Source organism: Staurois parvus, unplaced genomic scaffold (assembly GCF_062004578.1).
Source record: "Staurois parvus isolate SC_StPar_1 unplaced genomic scaffold, SC_StPar_1.0 ptg000498l, whole genome shotgun sequence".
Taxonomy (NCBI): domain Eukaryota; kingdom Metazoa; phylum Chordata; class Amphibia; order Anura; family Ranidae; genus Staurois; species Staurois parvus.
The window spans coordinates 119677-147067 of NW_028318294.1; the positions used below are offsets into that span (position 1 = coordinate 119677).

Below are 27391 nucleotides of genomic sequence, written 5' to 3' on the forward strand. Positions count from 1 at the left end.
TTACAATTGACACTTCCAACACTACTTCATGCCTCATTCCCTGCTCTTACCCTGTACTTTCTTTTGTACCATCTCTCCTATAGCAATCATGTACACAGAGATGGATGCGATCATCCATTTTGCTCCAAACCCCTCCATATTGTATCTCTCACTCCCAAATCAGTTTTCCTCATCCCCCCTCCCTCTCTGTTGAGTGACATGTGGTCTGTTTGATGACAGAGATCACAGGCAGCAAACTCATTGGGAGGGCGTCATGGCTATAAACCTCACTAGCTGGTGCCCCTCTGTCTAGGAAACTCTTGCTAGCGAAGGGCTCGTAAAGCCATAAACCGAACTCTCACCGAGCTTCAAAAGACATTCCAGGGGGTCGTAAAAACAGACTTACATTTAAAAACTCACTTTTCCATATAATTTTATATCTTCAAATAGGACATAATTACATAAACATGGAGCCCATATTCGGACGGCTCACTTTAAGACCAGTCTCCTGGTATATTACACCCCCTATCTGACATATACAGGAGAGCAGAAAATTGTATCTCCTAAACCATTCAAGCAGATATGTCATATTTCATATCTAACCATTCAGCAGATGCGTCTGCATGTTAATCTACTAGTGGCTAAATGCACCGAGAATAAGTTATGAACCATAATATAAGCTATAAGAGTTTTTGGTTATAGCTTGGGTCTCCACCTACAACTCCCTCCCCAAATGAGGCAATTGGTTTACTGCTCCAGGGTGACACCCTGTGGAGTTGCTAGAAAAAGCTAAGCTAAGCTGAGTTGTACAGAAATTGAAACATCTCCCTTTTTAACATCGGAACTAACAGTGGGAGATAAAAGCATCCTTTTGGCTCTGAAACTTGGAAGCTGCTTAAACCAAGGCTGACTGGCAAGTACTTTATCTAGCTAAATTCCTTTCTGTTATCTCTTTGCTGTGCTATTGTTCTCTGTATATTTATATATATATTGGCTACATCTTTTTCTGTAAATATTATTATTGCACCCTTTTGACCTTTTAGTAATAAATCTTACTTTCTGAAAGTGTTGAACTGTTTCTAAAGCTTCTATAATGCAAACTAAAGCACCCCTGCCTCTGAATAGCGCTACTGTGTGTTTTTAAACCTCTGTATAACCTGCCTGAGGTGACAGTGGTATACAGATGATTATTTAAACATCATAGTGTTATTGCTGATATTGCCGAGATTCCTCTTTCTCTGTACAGAAAGGAGGTGGTGGCAGTGTGTAGGGTTAATTGCGTAATTAACCTGACCCAGTAACAATCACTCTCAGGCTGCAGATACATAGATTATGGTCCATTAGCTGGAAAATCTGTGTGCGGCGTGCAGCTGGGCATGGCATTGTTACGCACGTGATAGCGCGGTTTTAGATTGGCTAGTCCTTCGGTCACGAGTTTGGTGAGAAGGGCTGGGGTCTGACGCCATGATCGTCACATCTCCCATATGTTCTGTGCTGCAGATTACTATCTCCTCTGAGCTTGACATATCACACAGCCATGGAGGCAATGGAGTTGATTTACTAAAGGCAAGCAAGCTGTATACTTTCCAAGAGAAACTTCACTTTGCTAATGAATTTCCCCCACAGCTTAGAGAATGTGGTGAAGTTTTATTTTGCACAGAATAACCAATCACATTCAAGGGAAATAAAGCAACACATGAGCGGATGATGGAAGTCAACTACGCTTCCCCTCATTTGCCAAGCTCTGCAGCAAATTCCTTTGCAAACTGCAGCTTCCCTTGCAAAGTGAACAGGCTAGTTGCCTTTAGTAAATCAACGCTAATGGAGTAGGGAAGAAATAATACCAGGGGTGGATATAATTGCCTTGTTTACTTAGTATTTGATAACTGAAGCAAGCAGGGACTATCTGCCTTCATTTCCTTGAAATATTAGATTCAGAGTTCCTTTAAGATTTGTGGTAGCTGCAAGGCATTCTTTTTACCAGGCGCCATGCCCGTGGTTACAACTATCTATCTTTGTAAAGCATATGTTTGTGCCATATTCATAAAGGGACACAGTGCAAATAATAAGAAATAAAATTTAAAATTATAATATATAAGTCCAAGAAAGTCCCAAATTAAAGTCCAGTGTCCCAAAAAAATAGGATAAATGAAAAAAATATAAAGAACTTCATAAATTCTCCAGCATGCTCACATCATCAGTGATAAATCATTTCCCCCACACTCACCAGATAAAGTGGATTCTCAAGCTGATATGGCTTTGAGAATCAAAAAAAGGCGGAATGTAGTTTCCTCAGATGTTTTATCCCTTTATCAATTTTTTACTGAATCTCTTTTCACATAGGGTGATATAAAGTATAAAATAAAATACTGATAGTGTAATACTGTATGAGGGTCAAAAATTTTTTTTCCTAAAAGACCTTTATTGCACTCACATTAGGTAGATTTATAACCTTCTTCCATGGACTTAAATGCCTACAAAACAACCGATAATGAATCCTCCTTAACTTCCTCCAAGCTCTCACTCATGGATGGATGGATAAGGGTGATTCGATGAATTTATGACCAGCTTATATGGACATAAGAGCCTCCCAAGCCGCCGCTAATGATTCCTCCTTGATTTCCCCCAAACTCTCGCTCATGGATGGATGGATGAAAATGCAAAAGAAAGGATACCAAATAGCGTAATACTGCATAAAAATTAAATAATTAATATTAAAGTGATGCTTCCAATGCACTCACATTTTAAAAGTGAACAACAAGCCTTTTTTAATTAGATCAGGACTCCTTAAACAGGCTACAATTATAAATTAATAGTACATTTAAATGATGACTCCAAATTAGATACATTGAACAGTTTCTATAATCATTCACAAAGTCTCCTTTACATCAGCAAAATTAGGATTTCAGGGATAGTTTTGAAAGAACTTCCTAATAAGCATGATGTTTCTTTAAAGGTCACATGGAACCAGGAGAATTCTGAATAGAGTTCTCTAATTTTGAGCTGTGACTTTTTGTCCACAGGCACATAACAAAATGAGGTTAGCAGCAGTCATAGAGTGGGTCAGGATGCAAGTACAGACATACAATATTCTATAACAGTCAACTGACTGGTGATTTAGATTCATCTAGTCCAAGCTAAGTCAGGTTAGACTGGTACATTGAGCTCTCTGGATTTACATTAAGAATGATTGCATTTTTTTAATCCATGACATTGGCACTTTCTCAGTTTAACATCGAAATAAAATGCAAACACCTCAACAGCTGGGGAGACTAGGGTCTTGGGTAGGTTTGGATCCCGTATATTCGCCAGTCTTCTTAAGGGCTCAATCAATGTGAACATTCAGGAAATGAATCACAAATTATGTTGTCATTGGTATTGCACCCTGACACGTCTTCACGCTATCTCACCATCTGTGCTTGATACCTGTTGGGGATGTCACGCCGACAAGGGAGCATTGTTACACATATGGTGGTCTTCCTCTCAAATACGCCACTATTGGACCCAAATTCACCTCCTGATAGGGAAAATAACAGACCCAGACTTCCCCTTTGACCCAGCCACCTTTTTGCTACAACACATGAATTTGTCCACTTCAATCATACACCTATTAAACCCTTATTCCTGGATTTTAGAAGGCCACTAAAATCCCAGAGATATCTGACTGGTTTCATCAAGTTGACCTGGTAGGAGAGATGGAGGAACTAGTGCACATCAGCAGATACCTTGTCCTCATATACATCTACCTGGACAAGGTGGTTCCTATTTAAAGACTCAGATCTATACAAACATCATCAACCTTCACAGAATTTGCCTTGAGGACCCATATGTTGTAGCCGTCCTTTATCGCCTAATCCTTGCCCTTACGGTCACAGACTAGTGGGCCCGCCAGGACACATCGGATGTTCTCCTCCCTTCTTCTCCCTCCCCCAAAACAAACCTTCCTGCCTCTTTTCTCTCTCTCTCTCCCTCTCTCACCTCGCCCTATCCCCGTCTCTGACTGGCCTTTGTCTTGACCTAAGCCCCTCAACCCAGGTGGAACTCCAATGATTCCACTGCCAGAGCCTTAAATGTAATTTTTTTTTCTCTTTACAGTTTACAGTTACCCATGTTGATACTGTTCTACTGTACCCAACCACCAAATGAGCGATGGTTGCCCATGTACCCTTATCCATTGTGTTACTTATTTTATGCAAACCTGTTTCTGACCTTTGTGGTAATGATTGTTGGATGATTTTGTACTGTCCTTTTTTTCCTGAATAAAACTTTATGGAACAAAAAAAGTGTAGGTTTTGGAACCACATTGATGTAATCCTAAATTAGTGCTTACAATGTCCAGCGTATTGATGACCAGAGGGTGATTTACCACAATATAGACTCATTTTGCTGCCATAGGTCCCATGAGAAGAGCAGGGTTCCATGTGTATTCTCCTTTCTGTTGAGTGATGAGAGAGGGATCCAGTACTTGCCCCAAAATAAAAACTGCAAAATGTAACTGGGACATTGTGTGTAACAAACAAAAGGGACATTTAATTGTCCCAAAAAAATATGCAACATTTCAGGGACACTGATCCCTTCCTCAGGCATTAGTGTCACTGCCCCTGAAGAAGGGCACCTCAGTGTCCCGAAATGTTGCATATTTCTCTTTGACTATTGTTTGCTATATGTGGTATGCTGGTGATGTTCTGTATTTTTGATTTGGAGCATGTGATGGTCATCCATGTGAAGATCATCCTTATATACGTTTTTACAGCTGCAAGGAGTGCAGTGGATAAAACCTATTTCCTCTACTGGGTCTGACCTTTGAATTTTTTTAGAAAAACCCCTACACACAAACAAGTCACATGGATTTTTCTTTCCTTATTTGTTATAGAATCGCAGCTGTACTGTGGTCCAAATGGGGAACTCCCTTCTGTCTATTTACCGCTTGGAGAAGAGGAAAATGACTTTATTCTAAATATCACTGTTACTGTCAGCAGCAACTTTGGTGATTCTGTTAGCACCACTGTCAATGTTAAGGTGGGTGGTTCATTTACAATGTATGAATAAAAGTGGTATTAAACCCAAAACCAAACATTTTAAATATTGCAACTTACCAATCCTTAGATGTGGTAGCTGCATTAGTAGGTACGCTGTTCTTCTGAACAATGTCTGGAACGACCCATTTTCCTCAGAATTTCAGAGACAAATGCACTGTAACCAGCATGTACATTTGCTGCCTTCCTTCCTTAAATAAGGGCAATAATTGCCACCTGTTTTTCAAAGAATGAATGACCTCACTAATAGAACTCCACACTGCTATTATTTTGAACATGGCCCTTTCAATTAGTGATTCAATTACACAGAATCAGCAGCATGCATGTCATGACTTTTGGGTCTGTTGGATTTCTATTACTCTACTACACCTGCTAGTAAATAATTTGCCATGTAGAAATATCATTTCTACCAAAAACAGTGATTGATCAGGTTAGTGATGTCTGACTGCTATTATTTTGAACACAACTGTATATAATTTCATTATCCTAAGGATTCACAATACACTGCTGAATGAACGGTGTTACATTTTCTTTGTTTTTTCTTATATCAAGGGATACCTACCAGTTTTTTTTTCTTTTCACAGGTTACATATGGAGACAGTGATGCTGAGAGTCTAACATCATTCCTTTCTGATAGGTCAGCTAACATTTTAAAGGATGGGAGTGAAAGTGGACCACTAATCCAGTTGTATAAATCAGTGTCTTCCGTTCTAAATCAGGAAGTCTCTGGGGACAACGGCAATAGGTCACTACACAAAGACAGCAAAAAAGAGGTTTGGACAATTTTCACTCATTATAATACCAAACCTATGTTTATGTGTTTAACACATACTATAGCTGCAGAAGGGAACAAATTCCATGGCCACGTAGTATTCATGTTATAGATAAGAAAATATTTTCTAAATGATATAATATATATATATATACTGTAATATCACACTGATTCTACAGTTTTTCTAGTCTACCTGGAGTCTGTAAACACCCCAGGAAGGGGAGACAAATTAAAAAAACTCAGTACAATATAGTGTAGTGTGATATAGGCTATATGGTTGTGATGAAATGTTATAATTATTTGCATACAGCTGGCTGCCTACATCCTCAGTTTCGCGTACCTGGGGATGGAGGCCAATGGAGAGAGGGCTTCCCTTGCAGCTAAGTTCCAGACTCCCCTGAGAGTGGGACAGTGGGAGTCAGGCCCAAAGTTGCACACGTCGCCTCTAGGAGTGCTGGTTGGTGGTCCACTCAGAAGCACAGCTGGTGCATGGAGATAGGTCTGCAGACAGGAGGCGCCTGTGCGTGGTATGCAAGCCCTTCCGGGATTTGGATGTTTACTGGGTAGTCGGTTCAAGCCAAGGTAAGGTACCAGGTGGGAATCAGAGCGGACGTAGTCAGATGGGATAGCCGAGGTCATTCACAGAGGAGGGAGAGAGAGTATCCGTAAGCCCAGCCGAGGACAGATCAGGGGTAAATCAGAGTAGACAGGTCCAGGAGCAAGCCGAGTCGGTAACAGGAAATCACAAGTCAGAATCACAGGAAACAGGAACCAGGAACAGGGCATGGGGAGCTAGAGATAATCCAGCAACTAGAGGAAGTGATGAGCCTCCTTATAAAGGCCATCTGGCACCAGACTGAAGCTGATGTGTACTTCTGCGGCCATGTAGAGTACTGGCAGAAATGCCCTGACATTCAGATAGAACATATGGAGAATATAACAGTCTCCCATTTGAAGTAATTAACGTATTACTCCAAATGCTCGGTAAGGGGTAAGTCCGAAAGGTGTCATTTGAGTGATGATATATTAGTAGGTCTAAGTTCTATGTTTCAACCCTTTCATTCTCCCCATCCATTTCACTTTCTTTACTTTTGAATCCCAGATAAATACTTCTCTGGGTTCAGCTTCTATTATTTAGTTTTCACATTCCTAATGTATACTCTACCATTAATTGTTATAGTTAAAGCACACCTATACTGTCAGTTATAGCCCAACAGTCTTTTGATGGCCTAGCTTGATTTTTCAGCTCCTCTTCTTAGACTTATTTTATGTACCTTGGCAACCCTAGCATCTTCCCAACCCTAGCATCTTCCCAAACCTGGCATCTTCCCAACCCTGGCATTTTCCCAACCCTAGAATCTTCCCAACCCTGCCATCTTCCCAACCCTGCCATCTTCCCAACCCTAGAATCTTCCCAACCCTGCCATCTTCCCAAACCTGGGAACTTCCCAACCCTGGCATCTTCCCAACTCTAGAATCTTCCCAACCCTGCTGCCATCTTCCCAACCCTGGCATCTTCCCAACCCTGGCATCTTCCCAACCCTGGCATCTTCTCAACCCTAGCATCTTTCCAATCCTAGCATCTTCCCAACCCTAGCATCTTCCCAACCCTGGCATTGGCATCTTCCCAACACTAACATCTTCCCAACCCTAGCATCTTCCCAACCCTAGCATCTTCCCAACCCTGGGATCTTCCCAACCCTAGCATCTTCCCAGTAAACCTTACACCGTGGAAAGAATATAGGATATTTTCAACAGGAGAAATGCATAATGCTGGAGGATTACAACCACTGGAACTTACTACCAAGTTTGAATACCACAGCACACTGAGACAGATACCTTTTTATACACATTAGAGATTAATATATTTTTAATATTTCGATCTGTGACATTGGTCTTGACATTAGGCCTATTGCACACTGGACATTTTTACAGCTGCCTCTAGGGGCATCTGCATTTTTGTTTCCTGCCTCTAAACTCCCCTGCATGTTAGCCTATGTATCCATGCACACATAAGAGGCATAGGCAATTGGAGACAGGAAAAAAATACAATGCCAGTGTGTCCAGGAGCAGCAGAGGTTTGCCAGAAAAACCATGTGACGCTTCTAAACTTGTGTAAGTGCATCCAAACACGCGTTAGCGTTAGGCGCGTTTAGCGCTTGAACGTTAATTCGCTGCTGCCAGGAAGAAAGGCTTCTAGAAGAGTTAGGGAAATGTCCTGTGTGCATGAGGCCTAAAGAATATGTTACCCCAACATTTTGTATTCCTGATATGTGTCTGTTGTACCATGTACTTGTGTTAAAAAGTATCCTGTTCTCTATGTATTGCTTCATTGGTGTGAAATACCTGGTGATCCTGTCAGCTCCCCTGCTTTCCTATATCAAACTGACCACGCTAGGCATGAGAGCACATCCATCCCCATGTGGTTGGTTTTCTGACTGTGCTGGGAGAACAGCCTGCCTGTCCTCCAATGATCAGACATGTGCTGACACACACCTCTTGCACAGCTATTCACTGGGTAGATCAGTGTTCTGCTGTTTCTCTTCTCCCCAACTCTCTAAGCCTCTATGCAGCTGAGAACAGAGTATATGTGCTCACTTATAAAAGCAAAGAAAAAAAATAATTTATTGATACACACACACACACACACATTCTTTTTGCGTTATATTTCTATTTTAAACAGAATAGGTTGTTTTACTAGGTAAGGGTTCACATACTGTACTTTAACAAAGGTTTCCTATGATGGTGTTTGCACAGCCTTTTTTATCCAAAATGTATCTTTTTGTATAGTTTGAAATCTGGTTTTGTATAGGAATAGTAATGATACTGTATATGTTTAGGGAAAATATTGATATCGTTTGTAATATGTAAAACAGGATACAATGCATGACTTTATTAGAACAGTCTTGATTACCATAAGAAATCTAATAATTTTATCATCTTTATTTAAATTCTATGAAACAAATACATTTAGTGTTTTCATGATCACTGGAGATGATTTCTCTACCAGACTTGAGGTTTACATCTATGTGTTCTTCCCCAAAAGTCATACTTCTTTTTAACTTTGTCATCTTCTGCATCACGCCTGATATAGAAGCCTATGAGTCATAAAATGCATTTAGGGTATTATATTCTATAAGGTCAATAATATTTTGGCTATGGTTTGGAGTTAGCCTTTTGTTAGTGATATTACTCTCCCCAAGATCAATTTTAGGCTTTTTGCTTTACCTCCATTGTGGGGGTTTTGTGCAGCAGCAGCTCTGAGGAAAGGGACTCGTCCCCGAAACGCGTCAGACTCCTGACCGCACTGACAGTTGGAACACCTTGCCCGCTGTTGCGGCCATCTCCATTATGCAAAAGCTTTTTATACATGCTTTGTCTGTGAGTATGTTTTTGGTTTTTATATCTTTGAATAAATCTTGGATAATGCACTAGGTGTGCGCGCCACCTGTCTGCTCTTTTTCCAGTGGTTGATTCCCCCCGTCTGTGGAGGGCTGCACCCCTGAAGCATTATCTTTAGGCCACCTCTGTCCTGGTCCCCTTGGCTTCCCTTTGGCACTTCATTTCCTGAAGCGTTGGAGAGTACACACAATATCCAGTGATATTACTCTCCCCAAGATCAATTTTAGGCTTTTTGCTTTACTTCTTTTGTGGGGGTTGTGAGAAACGTGTGAACCTAACTCAATTACCAGAAGCACTACTTTATTGTAAGGATCAATGTGCAGTTATGCCATATGGAAGATTGTTCTCATCTTAAACAGTGGATCAGAAGTTAATGAAGAGGACACCATTCCGACTTGACACAGTCTGTTAAGGGCAAGTGGATCCCCTAAAAAGTTTTTTTTTAATGGGGTTGGATTGAATCTTATTTTTGAATGATTTTGATACTTCGGGCTGATGTTTTATTCTGAAAAAGCATTTTTTTTGTTGTTGTGCCAAGTTCTTTAAAAATAATACAGCCCCCCCCAACCAAAACCCTGGAGTGCTCATTTAAACTTCTAGCTATTGTGACTTATTTGTGAGTAACCTAAATATTGTAAGGTTAATATGTGAGTTTGCATGTTCTCCCTGTGCCTGTGTGGGTTTCTTCCGGGTACTCCAGTTTCCTCCCATTCTCCAAAGACATGCTGGTAGGTGAATTGGCTCCTGTCTAAATTGGCCCTAGTATGTGAATGTATGAATGTGAGTTAGGGACCTTAGATTGTACACCCCTTGAGGGTTAGGGACTGATGTGAATGTACAATATATATGGAAAGCACTGCGTAGATTGACGGCGCTTTATAAGTACCTGAAATAAATAATAAATAAATGTGGCAGGCATAGCCAATGGTCCATACATTAAATGTGTTCTTGTTTCCTATCAGCTGCGAGAAGTAATGTTAACAGCGCTCTCTACTGTTAATGTCACATCACTACACACAGCTCTGGAGATGTCCGAGGTGCTGAATGACATTACAGTGAAAAGTGAAGAACTGTCTTCCTCAGCTCAGGTTAGGTGTGATCTAGTGTACCCACACCATTTTTTTACACTGCTTGAACATGTTAAAGAGTAACTCCACTTTAGTTGAAAACATTTCCCTCTGGGTGATCTATGTACATTGCAGGGATTTTAACAATCTTTGTTGCAATCTCCACATTTTATTCTGAAGAAATAGCTGTTTGTCTGTTCCATGTACAAAGTGAATGTGAATGGGAGTGACTTTATAAATGATGAATCAACTGCTGCACTAGCAGAGTTCTAATATGGATAGTGGCAGGGTCTGCATCCCTTTTGGACGTAATTTCCCTTTGGGAGTATTACACCAAAAATGACATTTTGCAGGGGATGCCCAAAATCTGACTTGTATCTTAGTGCAGACTTCTGGAGAAAATCAGTAAGCCAATCACACAAGCAGGAAATTATATTTCTAGGTGGCGTTCTGTACACCATCTGTGTACAGAATTCCCCTAGGTTGATAAATTGCATTTTATAGAAAATTACAGCACTACAGATTGAAAACGAAAGGTTATTGTTTATAACATTCAAATACAATATGACTTGTGCAGAAATTGTATATGCTATTTTTTTTATTTGCTATTTTTTCCCCTTACCCTTTAACATTACAAAAATGTTACAAAAGTTTCAACTCACTCTTCCTTCTCACACTGGATGTTTGGTCGTGACTTAAAACACAGTTGTTTGTTCAAAGCAATCAGACTGTTTCCTTTATGTTGCCAGTGCTATCCTAGGGGTTAGAAAATGAAAATTGTAATGTTAGATACATTTCTTTTAAATAAAGTCTCACACGTCACAATGTGTTTATTGATGTATGTAATCTTTTATGAAGGTGGAAGCCATGTCTGTATTGAGGGATGTCAGCCAATCCCTATTAACAATAAGCAATGAACAAGACCATGCAAAGGAAACAACGGCAACGTATCTGTTTAGTGCTATGAGTAATGTGCTTGAAGCTACTGCAAAAAACGACACTGACCCCATAAGCAAGGTAAGTCTATTATGGGTATTTAGATCAGTGGTCTCCAAACTGTGGCCCAGAGCCGGATGTGGCCCTTTGCTTGTTTTTGTCTGGCCCTTGGGGCATTATTTGACCTACCTAATCACAGGCTATCCTCTCTTCAGTCTATCATGAATGCTGCTACCAGACTCATCCACCTTACCAACCGTTCTATATCTGCCACCCCTCTCTGCCAATCCCTCCACTGGCTTCACATTGCCCAACGGATCAAATTCAAAACATTAACAATAACATATAAAGCCATTTATAACTCTGCCCCAAATTACATCACAAATCTTGTCTCCAAATATCACCCAAACCGTCCTCTCCACTCTTCCTATGACCTCCTGCTCTCTAGCTCCCTTGTCTCCTCTTCCCATGTTTGTCTCCAGGACTTCTCCATCCTCTGGAACGCTCTACCCCAATCTATCCAACTATCACCTACTCTGTCCACTTTTAGGCAATCTCTGAAAACCTATCTCATCAGGGAAGCCTATCCTGCCTTCAGCTAATAACCAAATCTTCTATCTCTTCTATCAGTCCATCCCCCACAGTTATTACCTTTTGTACCACCAGCCTCTCCCTCTTAGATTGTAAACTCCAAGGAGCTGGACCCTCCTATCCCTCTTGTATTGAACTGTATTGTTGCTGTATTGTCTCCCTTTACATTGTAAAGCGCTGAGCAAACTGTTGGCACTATATAAATCCTGTATTATATTAATAATAATATTCCACCAACTGACATCAATGTTGGAGCTCCATTGCCCCTAATGACACCATCAATGGGGTATTATTCTTCTCATTGATAGCAACAATGGGGCACTGATGCTGGGGCATTTTTGGCTCCCACTGACCACAGTCCATCTCCCCTAAAGCCTGAAGGACAGTAAACAGGCCTTTTACTTAGATAGTTTGGAGACCCTGATTTAGATGAATACAAGTTATATGAAACAGTAATTTGACTTAGAATGTAGAGCAGTCCCATGCAGCAAATACGGTCAGTTAGTGAACTACTAGAGCTATTCATAAAAAAAATTCAGCTAAATTAATCTTTAATTTAGGTGTTTCATGTATCAGGCCTTAGAGACTTACAGGTTGCACTAGTTATAGAGCAGTGACCTCTCCTTGATGGCAATACTTTATCTTTGCTGTTTTTACTCTTGTGCCTTCATGCTATTGTAAGTAGCTCTGGCACACAGCTGCTGATCTCTTGCTTGCTAATAAAGTAGCTTGGTTTTGGTTGAATCATTATCCAGTACTAGCTTTTCCAACATGTTGTTTCCTAATGTAACAGCATATGGGGTACAAATGAGAAACAAATCAGACCGTTTTAAGTGTGTATGTGCCATACCAGTGGGATCACCCTGGAAGCTTGAAATCACTGTAGCAGGTATTGCTACTACAGTGATTGCTGCTAGCTTCTGTGTCCTGGCTGCATTATTGCCTACTGTACACATGAGGCCTTTTGCTAGGCATGGGCAACACACATCCACCACCTCCTGCGCTCAAGGACTCAGATCAGAGGAGGACCGATTGAGTAAATAGATATTGTTCATCCAACAATAATTAAAGGTTATGCAGCTCTAAGACGAAGCTGGAGAAGCTCAATATGACTCTAGTAGAGAACAAAAAGAAAACAGCGCACAAACCTTGTGCATTACCTCAGTGAACAATTCATGTATTTATTGATAAGTTATACTCACAAGAGTAACAGTATAAAAGGCATATAAAATCCAAAACCCACTCCGGGTTAGATGACAAGTGTGAGTTCCATCCGGAAGGGAGATAAACTCTTGGTCAAGCTGAAACTGATTGCACAGTAGTTCCCTTTATGGGCTTCTTTAAAATGACGAGGTACTGAATATTTATATTTGCACTTCTTAATGCTACTTTTATGCTCACTAATCCAGACTCTTAACCTCCCTGGCGGTATGATTATTTCAGTTTTTTGGTGCTGAAAGCGGTACCATTATTTTGCATGGAAATTTGGCGTTTTATATTGTAGGCCTGTAATTCTTAGGAATAACTCACTGAAATCTGTCCGAACAAGAGTCTAGTAAACATCCCGGGTATGATAATACTTGAAACATGAAATCATAACTTATAATTTAATAAATTGGTCTTGATCAAGCTGACGTGTTTCGAAGGGGGATCCTTTCTTCCTCAGAGCTAGTCACAAAGAGATTGGTTACCCCTAAGTATAGTGTTTATCTATGGCCCGGCACGCCCCCCGTTAGTGGGATGGCCTTGTAGGGGGAGGGGGAACAGATTTTTATGGGGACTAAACGTGAAAAATTCACAAAAATTCACAAAAATTCCTAACATACATAGTGTACATCTTTTGTGATTTATGGTCTCTTGTGCCCATGTGGCTTATTATACGTAGGCCGTACATCTCGCCCTGTAACCTCCCTGGCGGTATTCCCGAGTGTAGCTCGGGGTAAAGTTTCAGTACCACAAGCGGTAACCCCGAGCTACATTCGGGCTTACCATGCAGCGCTGCTCCGCGATCCCTCGATCACTTACCTTGTCCTGCGCTCCCGCAATGTCCCTCCTGCAGTGTCCCCGGCAATGTAATCCAGCGGATGCCGGCATCTGTCATCTGGGTTCCGTCCCCTGCGACGTCAGGACGTATGGGGACGGAACGGCGGGAAATTTGAAAATGACAAAAAGTGACATTCACAAAAATCACTAAAATCACATAGTAAAACATTACTGTACCAAACTATTTCACAAACATTTTGTCCTGAGTGCTTTGTCCTGTGCCCTGCCTGCATTTTTACTGTTCTTTCTACCTGGAAACTGAGAAATGTCCATGGCGTCCAAAAAGCGTCCCTTTAGGTCAAAAGCGGTTTTAGACCAGCTAGAGAACAGTGATAGTAAATCAGAACCACTTGCAGAATTGAGTGATAATGATTCGTGGGGAAATTCGTCATCAGGCACTGAAAACGATTTTGCAACTTTGCTCAGTGATGTGCGAACTTGGTGCTATATTTCAAATTTCAGTGTTTTTGGTTTGATTATATTATTGAATTAAATTTATTATTATTATATTATTATTTTTTATGATTATTTATTAAATTATAAGTTATGATTTCGTGTTTCAAGTAGTATCATACCCGTAATGTTTACTAGACTCTTGTTCGGACAGATTTCAGTGAGTTATTCCTAAGAATTACAGGCCTACAATATAAAACACCAAATTTCCATGCAAAATAATGGTACTGCTTTCAGCACCAAAAATCTGAAATAATCATACCGCTAGGGAGGTTAAGATACTGGATTAGTGAGCATAAAAGTAGCATTAAGAACTGCAAAGATAAATATTCAGTACCTCGTCATTTTAAAGAAGCCCATAAAGGGAACTACTGTGGAATCAGCTTGACCAAGAGTTTATCTCCCTTCCGGATGGAACTCGCATGTGTCATCTAACCCGGTGTTAGTTTTGTATTTTATATGCCTTTTATACTGCTACTCTTGTGAGTATAACTTATCAATAAATACATGAATTGTTTACTGAGGTAATGCGCAAGGTTTGTGCTCTCTTCTCTTTTTGTTCTCTACCACAGGTATGGGCAACATTCAGAGAACACTTTCCATGTCCTCACTGAATGCAAAGCATTCTCTGATTGGAGGGGGTATAGACCATGATGTCACTCCACCTCCCCACCTTGTCCAATAATTCATGAAGAAAATGCAAAGCGTTCCCTAAATAGTGTTCACCTCTTGGTCACTCTGATCTTTCCTTGCTCCTCAGTAGCTTATGAGTACTGCCATGAGTACTTGTGTTGCTTTAACTCTCTCAGTCTGAGCTTTGCTGTACAGAGAATACCTTAAGTTTGATTCCAAGTTGAATTCAGTTTTAACACTTGATATATAAGAAATATACAAATATATAATTATGTTTTTACAAATATAGAGCTGCAGTCATATGTAAACTTTCTGTGTGTCCAGAGTTCAGCTTTATACCTAAACCTTAAACTCAGTTTAACTCCTAAACTGAAACCTTCATCTCAACGTAATCTCTAACTCTAAATCTAAATTCTAAATTTATATTATGGTGATAATTACTATATTATCACAGTGATAAACACTATCATTGAGATACTAGTGGCAATAACACTTATCACAGACTACAGCAAAGGTTTTGCCAGTTATGTACCAAGTGCCAAATTGATGCTGCTAAATAAACTGATCTGGTTATGTACGGTCCATGGTGCAACATTCACAGCACAAAGTTTAAAAACCTTAGTCTGAACAAAAACTGTTTTCCAGCTTCTAATATCAGAGTTTTTTACATATCTGAATATATCCTGTTGAAGCTGAGGGTGGCTGAATTTCTAAATGAGACACCCAAAATAATTTGTTTTCTTTGTATCATTGGGCATCACTGGAAGGTGTACTGTGTCTGTGCCCATTGCAACCCTATGACTGACACATTATAGGATACTGCATACCAAGGAAAAAAAAAGCAGTATATATTTGCAATACATGCACATTTTCTCGTGTTTTATCCCTTTTAAGACTCTGCAAGTACACCAAAATACCTGTTGATCTGCCAGAAATTCACTCAGCTCTTAAAAAAAAAAGTATGCACAAAGCTTCTTTGGCCATACTTCTCTTTTGTTTCAGATCTACCCATTTGTGGCCATTTTTGTTAGCCAACAATCTTTGATGTCACTTTCAAATTGGCTATCCAATTATAATACAATGGGAATGTATGTTTGAATCACTGTCCTGGATGGCAAGTAAAATATCAGCAGCATGCAAGCCAAATATTAAGACTTTAACATTTAATATATAGTTATATGAGTTGCGTAAATTGATGGCGCGATATAAGTACCTGTAATAAATAATAATAATACATTTTGTATCAAAGAACAGTTTTTAGATCAACTCAAATCTTCTCTACAAATAGAAAATTTAATTTGCCTATTGATCAAGATGTGCAACCTAACAATAAGCTCTTGCCATGCAGAGTTCAGTCTCACAGACATTACTGAGTGCGGTGGAAAACCTTCAGAGTGCTTTACTTACAGGAAAACTTCCCGACAATGAGCCTACAATACTGGTGGCTCCATCTGCTACCATGTATATAAACAGGTGAGTCCATTAATACCCTCAGTTCATATTTTTATGGTAACTATTGATGTAAAAGAAATAATACATTAGAAGTATCATATAACATTGCACATTTAATCCTTGAAGTCAGCCATTATAACCTTGCACATAGACCTAGTATAATAACTAAATAACAGACCCATGTGCACAACTCCCCATAAAGAAGAAATGCAAAAACTGCTTTTTTATGGGATTCAGTGTCAACACGGTGACAATTCAATACTTAAGCCCATAGCTTATTCAATAAAATATTGTAAAGGGGAAACTGAAGGCAGTAAGAAGTAGGATCCATATAGCTCCCGCAAGGAACAGCAAGATGCAGTGACTACATCTCCCATTGGACTGTATGTGGTCAATGTATTGTAGTACACAGCTAGTTAGGCTAGGTAAATTTAGTTCTCTAGCGCTACTGTAATCAGTTGAGAAACTTGTGATTACTTCAGGCTGTTGTGTGTCTCACTGGTTGCAGGTTTGACTGCTTCCCTCTTCCTTCTGGAAGGTTCTGGAAAGTAGTGGCTGTGATAAGCAAATAAGCAGCCTGAATACTTATATGGTGCCTGTCAGTCCTTGGGGAAGAGTGCCCAGTAGGTGGCTGGAGGAGTGCATAAATAGATTGAGGCTTGGAGCAGAGGTCTTGTCCAGGAGGAAGAGATCCAAGCCTGAAGGGCTGCTGCCCTTCTGGGCAATTCAGCTGTACTTCTTTATTTGCTCATCAAAGTCTCAGCTGTGCTAGCTAGGGGGGAGGGGGGGTATTCTGATGAACCTTGCTGGAGCTGATTGGGGGATTAATTGGAGGATCTGGTCTGATGAGTTCACATGATAAATGTCTGGCTGATATTGGAGTGAGGCATCCAACTATCCAGAGACAGCTTGTGCCTAAGGTAGACATTTCTATGGCAGTGTTTCTCAACCTTTTTTTCAGTCAAGGCACCCTTTAAAATTCTGCAGAAATCTCAAGACACCGCAGTCTAAAATGTGAAAACCTATTCTTCACACATCCAGTACACCCAATGTTAGAGGTAATGTATTCTTCCAAAGCAAATACACCTTTGCACACTGGTACTGACTAGTATTCCACTGTGTCTCTCTCATCTTCTCTCCCTTACTCCAGTGAACCCCAGTGCTGACGGGGAGGGCCAAACAAGGGTGATGTGCATGCACCCAATGTCCTCCTTATCAACTGGTGCTGTCATTGGTTGTTAGGATGCTGACAGCTAGAAGGTCATAAAAGTGCACAATAAAAACCTATGGCTTTAAGTACTAAAAGGCAGAATTGATCCACCTGCTGGCTTGTATGCAATCTTTGGGCATTTTGCCAAGGCACCCCTGAAGAAGCTTGCAGGCACCCCTGGGTTCCTGGGCACCCTGGTTGAGAAAGGCTGCTCTATGGTGTAGTTCAGCCCACTATTTGCTGCTGCAAGGAGTGTGCTAGGAAACTTTGAGAAGGAGACAGGTGTCCTCAAGTTACTACTAGACAATGCTGGTGTATCCCACAGTTATACTGCACCCATCCAAGTTCAAGTTTTCAATATAGCATCAAAAAAGAATACCTCTAGACTAATCATTGAGCCAGAAGAGGGACTGAGACTGTATGCCTGGCTGCTAGTGCACTTATTGGGAAAAGAACCTAGAAACTAAATCAGCCCTTTCAGGGGTGAGCGATACAGCATGATGATTTCTATTGTGCCCTGCATGAGTGCTGAACATTTATACAAGTCAATTCTCATTTCAGTATGTGTAGTTCTCTATGAGTGGACCTAGCTTTTCTTACCAGAATCCTCCTTCACTGATATCTGTGTCTATTAAATAGGTATATACAGTCAGGTCCATAAATATTGGGACATCGACACAATTCTAACATTTTTGGCTCTATACACCACCACAATGGATTTGAAATGAAAGGAACAAGATGTGCTTTAACTGCAGACTGTCAGCTTAAATTTGAGGGTATTTACATCCAAATCAGGTGAACGGTGTAGGAATTACAACAGTTTGCATATCTGCCTCCCACTTGTTAAAGGACCAAAAGTAATGGGACAGAATAATAATCATAAATCAAACTTTCACTTTTTAATACTTGGTTGCAAATCCTTTGCAGTCAATTACAGCCTGAAGTGTGGAATACATAGTCATCACCAGACGCTGGGTTTCATCCCTGGTGATGCTCTGCCAGGCCTCTACTGCAACTGTCTTCAGTTCCTGCTTGTTCTTGGGGCATTTTCCCTTCAGTTTTGTCTTCAGCAAGTGAAATGCATGTTCAATCGGATTCAGGTCAGGTGATTGACTTGGCCATTGCATAACATTCCACTTCTTTCCCTTAAAAAACTCTTTGGTTGCTTTTGCAGTATGCTTTGGGTCATTGTCCATCTGCACTGTGAAGCGGCGTCCAATGAGTTGTGAAGCATTTGGCTGAATATGAGCAGATAATATTCCCGAAACACTTCAGAATTCATCCTGCTGCTTTTGTCAGCAGTCACATCATCAATAAATACAAGAGAAGCAGTTACATTGGCAGCCATACATGCCCACGTCATGACACTACCACCACCATGCTTCACTGATGAGGTGGTATGCTTAGGATCATGAGCAGTTCCTTTCCTTCTCCATACTCTTCTCTTCCCATCACTCTGGTACAAGTTGATCTTGGTCTCATCTGTCCATAGGATGTTGTTCCAGAACTGTGAAGGCTTTTTTAGATGTCGTTTGGCAAACTCTAATCTGGCCTTCCTGTTCTTGAGGCTCACCAATGGTTTCCATCTTGTGGTGAACCCTCTGTATTCACTCTGGTGAAGTCTTCTCTTGATTGTTGACTTTGACACACATACACCTACCTCCTGGAGAGTGTTCTTGATCTGGCCAACTGTTGTGAAGGGTGTTTTCTTCACCAGGGAAAGAATTCCTCGGTCATCCACCACAGTTGTTTTCCGTGGTCTTCCGGGTCTTTTGATGTTGCTGAGCTCACCGATGCGTTCCTTCTTTTTATGAATGTTCCAAACAGTTGTTTTGGCCACGCCTAATGTTTTTGCGATCTCTCTGATGGGTTTGTTTTGTTTTTTCAGCCTAATGATGGCTTGCTTCACTGATAGTGACAGCTCTTTGGATCTCATCTTGAGAGTTGACAGCAACAGATTCCAAATGCAAATAGCACACTTGAAATGAACTCTGGACCTTTTATCTGCTCATTGTAATTGGGATAATGAGGGAATAACACACACCTGGCCATGGAACAGCTGACAAGCCAATTGTCCCATTACTTTTGGTCCCTTAACAAGTGGGAGGCACATATGCAAACTGTTGTAATTCCTACACCGTTCACCTGATTTGGATGTAAATACCCTCAAATTAAAGCTGACAGTCTGCAGTTAAAGCACATCTTGTTCGTTTCATTTCAAATCCATTGTGGTGGTGTATAGAGCCAAAAATGTTAGAATTGTGTCCATCTCCCAATATTTATGGACCTGACTGTATATATATAGAGAGAGCGAGAGAGAGAGTGAGAGAGAAAGCTCTACAAATATTTTGGAAGGTTAAAAGGTTGTCATCTATATACCAAATCTGTGTGCTCCTATGTGTATCTCTGCAGTTTTACCTTAATATTGTATCTACAACTTTTGTGCGACAGGCTGCAGTCAGACCAGGTTGAAAGTACCTCTGTGAATGTCCACAGTGTCAACACAGCAGCATTTAAACTCCCCTCCGTCACATCTATGAACGTTCCCCTAGACAGGGATGAAGCGGTGGATCTTCGGGCAAGTATAATGTCAATTATATAGCTGCACAACTGATAATGCATTATACATGTAATATAGCACGTACACTGGATGTTCAGTGTAGAATATGTGGTATAAAATATAATTGTTACTATATAGTTACATAGTTAGTCTGGCTGAAAAAAGTCCATCTAATTCAACCATGAAAAAAAAATTATAATCCTATACCCACAGTTGTTCTAGACTAGAGGAAGGCAAAAAAAACCCCCAGCAAAGCATGATCCAATTTGCTCCTGCAGGGGAAATAATTCCGAGAGGCAATCAGATATTCCCCGGATCAACTTTACCTATAAATGTTAGTATCCAGTTATATTCTGTATATCCAAGAAGGAATCCAGGACTTTTTTTAAGCAATCCTCTGAGCTGGCCAGAACCAACTCTTGAGGGAATCTATTCCACATTTTCACAGCTCTCTCTGTGAAGAAACCTTTCCATGTTTGGAGATTAAATTTCTTTTCCTCCAGACGTAAAGAGTGCCCATTTGTCCTCTGTGATGACCTCAGGGTGAATAGCTCTACACCGAGTTCACTATATGAACCATTGATGTATTTATACATGGTGATCATATCCCCCCTTAATCTCCTCTTCTGAAGAGAGAATAAATTCAGTTTGGTAGTGTCAGGCTAAGGGACTACTTTGGCATCTGTGGCAGTGGGATGAAGAAGGGGAGCGGAGAGGAACCGTGGGGTGCACTTAACTAATGGACTCTAGAGGTGGGTGGCTGAAGGGAGCTATTCCAGCAGCTACTCCTGCACAGTCCCACTGCAACCCCAGGAAAATGCCTTGTCTCCTACCAGGCCAGTTTACACCGCTGTGTTGCAGTGGGCTGTGCTGAAAAAAAAGTATGGCATGCAGTAATTTTTTTGAACTTAGTGAAACCCAATCCAATGCCTTGCACCATGCTACATCCAATAGAAATGAAATGTCTGTAAATGAACTTTGTAACATTTCAGTAGAGCTAGTTTAAAAAAAGTAAAGCCACAGTCAAAACATCATGCTAATGTCATTCTACCACACATCAGCGGCTGGGTTATGGCTCTGCTACTGGTATGAATGGGTCCTGAGAGTTCTATACAAAGGAGTCATGAGCGGATCCCCTACTGAATCGGACCTGATGAATTTGTGTCCGACTGACACATAGTAGTTCTATGGGTGGCCAGATGTAAATGGACATGTGTCTGTTTACATCCGGCCGCTTCCGATCTGTCAAGCCTAGATCCAGCAAAACAGAAAAAGAGATAGTCCTTTTTGGACTTTTTTTTCCATACCTGGACTTCACATGAAGGTAGGTAGATGAAAACGGACGCAAGTCTGTTTACTTCAACCTGCCCACCCCCACATGCTACAATCTGTCTGAACAATCTCTTTTTAGATCTACTAAGGCTGGCCATACACTGTACAATTATCTTACAATTTTCTGCCCAATTTCCTTTAGATTTACCTTCAACTATGTACTGCAAGGGCATTGCCAAATTGATACATTTGAACGTGTTGTTTAGGTTTGACCTCATATTGCATGGTTTTTGGTAAATCTAAAGCAAAATTCTCAAGAAAATTGCATAATGTATGGCCAGCCTAACAACTGTGTAGTGCAAAGGCTTACCTGATTGGGAATTAATTGACTGGTTAATTTTGAGGTCCTCGTTTTACATAAATTAGATTTACTGGTAATTCTAAAGGAGATTATTATTATTTTTATACAGGATTTATATAGCGCTAACAGTTTGCTCAGCGCTTTACATATTGTATAGTCAGATTGCATGGTTGGCTTAATGCACTAACCAAAAGAGAATATAAAACCAGGTTGTGACGGGAGTCACTTTGGATGGGGGGCCCGTAAAACCCAGCTCACTTTAAAGAGGTGGGGAGACCCCTGTCTCAGCTCCCCATATCCCTATTATGTGTAAGTTACCCTGTGCCTGTTAGGGGTACAGGGTGATCTGTCCTAATATTGGGGTGGGAGATTGTTGATTGTTTAATGCCATGTGGTTGCGTCCCATTGTTCTATTGTGTTTCTTGCTTGGGAGCAAACTATTATGGGATGTATGTGTTTATGTGTATTAGCTTAGTGTGGGGGTGTCTCCAGCAGCCCTCCCTTCTGATGGGACTGTCTGCTAATGTGAAGTTTGAATACCTGTGTGTCTCTTGTTGCTAAGTGTAGATTGCCCCGCCCTGTGTCATTATGCAGGGAGGGGGGATTTTCCCCTGAGTGTATAAAAAGCCAGTTCGAGTTTCAAATAAAGAGTTCCATGTTCAGACAGACTGGTGTCATCTAGTCTTGTTTGGTCGGCTGTGGTGTCTGTGGTTGGTGTTCAGACGGGGAAGCGGTATTATAACGGAAGTACCCAAGTGCAGTCTGGGGTCAGTTCCATCCATCAGACTGTCACCTTCCCTCCTCACCTTCAGGCGCTCCCTGAAAACCCACCTCTTCAGGGAAGCCTACCCCACCCTCACCTAACAGCCGCTGCCCTTCCCTCCTCCTACCACTCCATCCCCCACAGCCATTTCCTCCTGCACCTCCACCCCCTCCCTCCTAGATTGTAAGCTCGAAAGAGTAGGGCCCTCTTACCCCTTGTGTGCTGTTTGATGTTACTGTACTGTTTCATGTATTGTCCCCCCTCTATTGTACAGCGCTGAGCAAACCCTTTGGCGCTATATAAACTCGATAAATAAATAAATAAATAAGTTCCATTACACAGGTTGAGTGAATTCAGACCTGAATTTGATTCATTTCTGGATATTCATGTATATCGACCTAACGTATCTAATTTAGCTGTTTTATTGTTTTTTTATTGAAAAAAATTAGCAATCACCCCCCCAAAGAAAGTATGAGTCACATGTTCTGAACATACTGGCTGGCATCCACATTGTAGGAATGGTGAGCATGTGTCCTATATCAATGGGCATGTGTATATACTGTATGCTGCTATCTAATAAGCAGGAGGCCTGCACACATATTGCCCTCTTGCTGTGTCAATACCAGCCTGTATTAACACTCACTTGGAATGACCAGTGCTGTCATCTGAAGTATCAGGAGAACATTTCAGACAAAAGGTAGCTGAACTGTTTGAATAGGTTGCCATCTAGTGAAATTGTGAGGTAAGACAACAACTACATGATTTCAAAACTAAGTAAGACCGTTATTATAACTTTTATTTGAAATTTCAGATGGTGAGCTTTTCAGTGAACCCCTTTTCCTCAAGCAACTTATTTGAAATTACTGGTTCTGTAGGAGGGTTGAGCCTTACTAGCACCAATGGATCCATCATCCCTGTAAAGGATCTCACCGAATATATAGAGGTAAAAAAAATCTTCTATCCATGTATCCAGCATCAGTCTGTTGGTGAAAGAATTAGCCTGCTTGTAACCAGGCACACATTAAAATTGCAGGCATCGATATAAAGTGTTGCTTAAAATTGTTGTAAACCTCAGACATGAAATATGAACAAAGCATATCCCTCTATAGTGTGTACTTGTCTCAATTAAGAGCACTAAGTGTCATTTTTGTCTGCTGCTTCGTTTTTCTGCTGTCAGCATGAACCACTTCTGACAAGTTTTCCTGACACCAAGGAAAAATGATGACAGGGGAGGGGCCTCCAGCAGATTGACAGTCTCAGTTCTGTTCCTGTGTGCTGTGTGGAAGGGGATGTATCTCTTCCCTCCAATCAACTTGCAGAACTTATTGCACTCCCTAGAGTGTAGCTGCAGCTCTCTGCCCCCTTTTTCTGAACTCTCAGACAAGCTGTATAAATTCTAGATTTTAAATGGATATACAGGAAAGAAGACTGCAGATAAGCAGATAGAACTTACATAGGAGGTTTTGTTTCATCTCTGTGTATCACCTGAGGCCAGTCACTTCAGTGGTATATGTAAGGGTTTACAACCACTTTTTATTATTATTATTATTATTATTATTATATCTTTTATCAATTTTTTACTACAAGAATTAACATTATATCAAACAATTCAAGAGTATAAATTTTCACATAAACTTACCTATTCCCTTCCCCCCACCCATTAAATTTCCCCTGCCCATACTCCATTTTCTGTACTTCAGGTTCCTCCTTTATTCTTCTGTCTATATTTACCTCCCTCTTCTCATGCCTCCTCTCTCTCTTACCCTCATATGAGACCCTACTACCACTCGATTAAACTCTCCCTACTCTTTATACTCCGACCACTTCCAGATATTTTTTGGATATTTTAAAATCATGCCATCTGCTCCTAACTTTTCAGAATTTTTTCCATTTTATCTTCCTCCATATGATATAACTCCTCCATCTTATATATACATATTCAACTCTATTTATCCAATCCTTTATTTTTGGGGGCTCTTGGACTTTCCAGAATTTCCAGAATTTGGGAATAAGTCCTATGGCCGCATTGAATAAATGCTATAATACCCTATTCTTATATTGTATGGTGATCCCCAGTATCTCCTGTATATATTGGATTATATATTGCCAAAACATCTGTATTTTAGGACATTCCCACCATATATGTGCCATTGTTCCCTTAGTCCCACACCCCCTCCAACATAAAGATAAAACTTCTGATCGTTGTTTATGTGCTACACTCAGTAGTGTATTTAGGTTTGTGCTGCCCTAGGCAACACAAAAATTGTCTGCCCCCACAGACACCAATCAACACCACCGTCCCTTCCCCCTCCCGCAGAGGGAGACTGACATTGCTGACATTGACCAACAACACCCTTGTCCCTCACCCGGGAGAGCCTTCCACCTCCACCCCGGTGATAGAGAAAAAGATACTCATCTTCACAGCTGCGGAAATTCCCTGGAACAAGAGCAAGGCTCTACATACACCATCAAGCAGCCTGCAGCCTCTCTACGATTCTATCTGGTTCCCATGGAATGCATGTCCCTTCTTTCATCCCTTCTTCTGGGGGGAGGAGCTGTCTCCTGAAAAATGCCGCCCTAGCCTTGTTTTCCTTGTGGTAAATACGCCCCTGGCTACACTAGGTGTAATATACCATCTCACTAAACATTTATAATTCATTTCAACTGTGTTCATATTCATCACCCCATGTGTTAATTAAATATTTTGTTTTTTTGCTTCTCATTCAATTTTGTTCCAAGCTCCTTTTTCCATTTCTCTAAGAACAGAGGAGAATCAGGTCCAGCCAATTCAATGAGGGTCTTATAGATCCTAGAGGTGGCATGTTTTTGAACTGTATTTGAACTCGACATTCTTTCAAATGGATACATGTCCTCAACCGTCTTCATTGGTTGTGGAAGCGCTGCAACAAAATGTCCTAGTTGATAACGCCATTCATCTAATGTGAAAAATAAATATTTTTTACTCTTTAAATCTTGAGAAGAACAGTTTCCCCTTATCTACTATATCCTTTAAACGTGAATTTCTATCTTTTATCCATTTCCCTGAGATATTATCTTTCCCTGGTGGAAAAAACTCAGTTCCCACCAGATGAATTAATATTGAATTATACCTCTATCCCATTTGCTTGTGCATTGCATCCCAAACCCTTAATACCTTCCATGTCAAAGTGCTAGTATTTTCATCTGCTATACAAAACGTATGTGACAACTAGATAATCCTCTCTAATTATGCCTTACTTAATGTACCTTCCATTTTTACAGTTTACAACCACTTTAAGCCAGCTGCTGAACATTGTTGTGCCAATTCACTGTTCCATAGTACCTATTATAAAGCCCACATATTTTGTATCTTTAGTTATCACAAGTCCTGATAAAGGGGATGCTGCATGGCCAGCAAAATACGGTAGCTTTTATAAACAGTGTATGTTTGGAAAACTAAATATTGGACTTGAACATTACATTGTGGCTCTTCAGCTCTCCATTTACCTTTCGCCTTAACAATCTAAACTGACTGTGATAACCCTTCAGGGTGTAGAAGATGCCCACTGTCAGGAACCACAAACCAGGCAGAGACAGAAAGTGCAGTTAAAATCACACCTTTAACAAAATAGCAAAAATAACACAGTTCAGGAATGTAGTCAAAAACAGAAGCCAGGGTTAGGATGCCAGGGCGGGTAATCAGACAAGCCGGAGTCAGGAAAGCCAGAAGTCAATGTAGTCAGGAGCAAATCAAGAGTTAGCCAAGAGTTGTACACAGGAACACAGGCAGGAATACACTGGAGATCATAGACCACGCAAGGGCAGGCACGAAATGGGCTAAGCTGCTATAATAGCAAAAAGGGATAGCTGTGTGCTGGACTAATTAGGCAGGTAATGATATTCAGGTGAGTCATTGTGGAGACAACAGGTGGCTCGTAATTAACCAACAGCTGAGCAGCTTCTGAGCACTGAAAGAAAAGAGCTGCTTGTTAAGTAGCAGGAGCCCAGCCCTGACACCTACCTACTATTCTGAAACCCTATATCAATATACAGTTGGATAGCTATAAAATGAATCCACGCCTTAGATCAATATAAATGGGTAACTGTTGTGTAGTTAAAATAATAGGTTGTTACAGAGATATACAGTACATGAGAAAATGTCATGTATAGACAGGTCATAATCCGTATGTATCATGAGACCATAAAGGAAACAATAAAAAGAAGTGAATGAGTGTAAGAGAGTGTAAGACATCCAAACTGGATTAATGGAATGGTGACCATACAGGTCTGAGTCCTGAAAAGTAATGTAACCAATCCATAGTGCTAGGTCCTTAGGAATTATTTAATATTTCTTGTTGATCACAAAGCTATCCATATCTTCTTGCGGTAACATTAGCTTTTTATGTCCATGCAATAACTTATTCAGGTGTTGTAGTTCTTTGACATAAGAGCATTGTAGAGGTTATGTCAGTGTACATTTCACTATATCTTTTCAGAAATTGTGTCAGGATATATATTCACTATAAAAGTTGGCATATGATGTTTTTTACAGTGTTCTCTGAAGCCAAAATACAGGCGGATGTTATTTAATATTTATACATTTTGTGCCCAGTTTGAGTCTTCCAGGTATTCACTTACATTTGCCTCCTTTTTTGGCTTGCAAGGTTAATGGGTTTTGAATCTAGAAGAATTAAGAGCAATACAAAATGTGAAAAATGACCTTGGTAAATGTGGATCAGTAAGCAGTATATCATCTGAACTGAAAGTCTTTAACCCCTTCACGCCAGCGCCACCCGGCCCTTTAAGGGGTTTCTGATGCCAGGAGGCAGGGCAGGGTTTAGGGTCATATGACCGCCGTGATTGGCTGTCACAGCAGTCACAT

At 40.6% G+C, this 27391-nt stretch overlaps 1 protein-coding gene across 2 annotated transcripts in view; it reads left to right on the forward strand.

Annotated features, from left to right (window-relative positions):
• LOC149452055 (polycystin-1-like protein 2) overlaps positions 1–27391 on the forward strand; it is a 159291-nt gene that overhangs the window by 37852 nt on the left and 94048 nt on the right. For both annotated transcript variants that reach the window (XM_089689776.1, XM_089689777.1), the window contains exons 15-21: positions 4853–4998; positions 5600–5788; positions 10152–10277; positions 11115–11273; positions 16261–16385; positions 20026–20152; positions 23342–23473. In XM_089689776.1, the coding sequence (XP_089545902.1) occupies positions 4853–4998; positions 5600–5788; positions 10152–10277; positions 11115–11273; positions 16261–16385; positions 20026–20152; positions 23342–23473 (1004 nt within the window). The remainder of the gene's footprint in view (positions 1–4852; positions 4999–5599; positions 5789–10151; positions 10278–11114; positions 11274–16260; positions 16386–20025; positions 20153–23341; positions 23474–27391) is intronic.